General features: G+C 35.1%; 1 protein-coding gene across 1 annotated transcript in view; it reads left to right on the top strand.

The window, feature by feature from the left end:
• Nucleotides 1-1,085, top strand: part of LOC119591294 (techylectin-5A-like) — a 1,937-nt gene extending 852 nt beyond the window's left edge. Inside the window, exon 2 of the mRNA XM_037940021.1 lies at nt 175-1,085. Coding sequence (XP_037795949.1) covers nt 175-340 — 166 coding nt within the window. The 3' untranslated portion in view covers nt 341-1,085. The remainder of the gene's footprint in view (nt 1-174) is intronic.
• Nucleotides 1,086-1,490: the final 405 nt, after the last annotated feature.

Genomic DNA, 1,490 nt, shown 5'->3' with positions numbered 1-1,490 from the left:
TACACCATTTGGCCCGACATAAGTAGGATATCGAAACCAGTGCCCAATGAAGCTCTCCAAACCCACGTTCTACTCCACTTACTTCTATAAAGCAGCTCTATCTCAGTCTAACCATCCAAATCTAGCTACCAGTTAACAGGGATGTAGTTTTAGAGCAACAAATCTTCTTCGCAGGTACAAGGGCGCTTGGTGGTACACGAAATGTCACGCGACGAATCTCAACGGCTTGTACTACAGGGGACACCACGAGTCGTATGCAGATGGAATTAACTGGTATGATTGGCACGGACACCATTACTCCTTGAAGACAGTGACTATGAAGATCAAACCAAAGTTCTAGAAGGTGGTCGAACTAAATGTTCTACATCTTCAGATTGTTAAATATCATAGAAATGTTCACGTTCGGGAAAAAAAGAAAGAAAAAAAATGGAGAGGGAGAAAACTGAAGATTTTTTTTCTTTTTTTGCGTGGTTCATGTAAATGTTAAACTCTCATATTGCTCTCTTTTTCCATTTGAATAAATTTTCATTCACTTTACAGAAAAATAAAATGTAGTAAAAAGCCAAGAACCTACAGATTAGTGCTAGTGTTTGTTTAATAAATTTAGAAGAGTTGGTAACATTTTTATTAGAAATTTGAAGTTTCTAACGAACAGTTGTTGTCAAGATCCTACAGAATCATATTAAAAAGGTGCTTGAATTATTTTATTGCACAGGTTTGATTAAAGACACTAAGCCCTTTACGCAAATTGCTAAAGCATAAAGAAAGAAAGAAAAAAAAATCTGGGACCTAAAAAAAAGTTGCAGTGGAAGTAATAATTATGGCTTATGAGCGATAAATATTTATTAATGTCTCTCCTCCTCCTCTCTCCTTCTTTATCCTCGCTTTCTCTTATACACTCCTCCGTTCTCTTTATTCCTACGTAACAGTCCTCCTCCATTTTATTTCTTTTATAGAAATTCAACATCTAAAAACATAATTTTCCTGCAATTGAATATAACAACACTAATGATAACAACAACAGAGAGATATCATGTTTATTCAACGCAACACAATTTTGGAAATTGACCTAAAAAAAAAAAAAATCACTCAATCGAATTTAAAAACATCGATGAAGGATCAATGCCTTGTAGTAATTTGCAACATTGCAATCCTATTAGTTCAACGGAAGGCTGCGACAAAGGAAGGTAGGAGGGAAGGGACAGAAAGAGTAATAAGGCAAAATTATGAAAAATAGGAGGGATAGTATGAATCAGAAAATGAGAGATGACGAGACAAAAAGATACGGGATGATAAACTATGAAAATCAACTTTAACAATATGAGAGGATGTTAAGTGGATATAATTCTATGTCTTGCAAATCTTGTTTATCTTGTTTTCCGTCTTTTTTTCACCATTATCGGCAACGGAAACATCTGAATTTATGTGAAACGATATCAAAATAAGGGAGTCGGCTCGACTGTTGTATATTTCTCTCGCACTGAGCTATC

Source organism: Penaeus monodon, chromosome 28, assembly GCF_015228065.2.
Source record: "Penaeus monodon isolate SGIC_2016 chromosome 28, NSTDA_Pmon_1, whole genome shotgun sequence".
Classification (NCBI taxonomy): domain Eukaryota; kingdom Metazoa; phylum Arthropoda; class Malacostraca; order Decapoda; family Penaeidae; genus Penaeus; species Penaeus monodon.
Note: the sequence above shows the minus strand (reverse complement) of the source record. Positions and strands in the feature narration are given on the sequence as shown.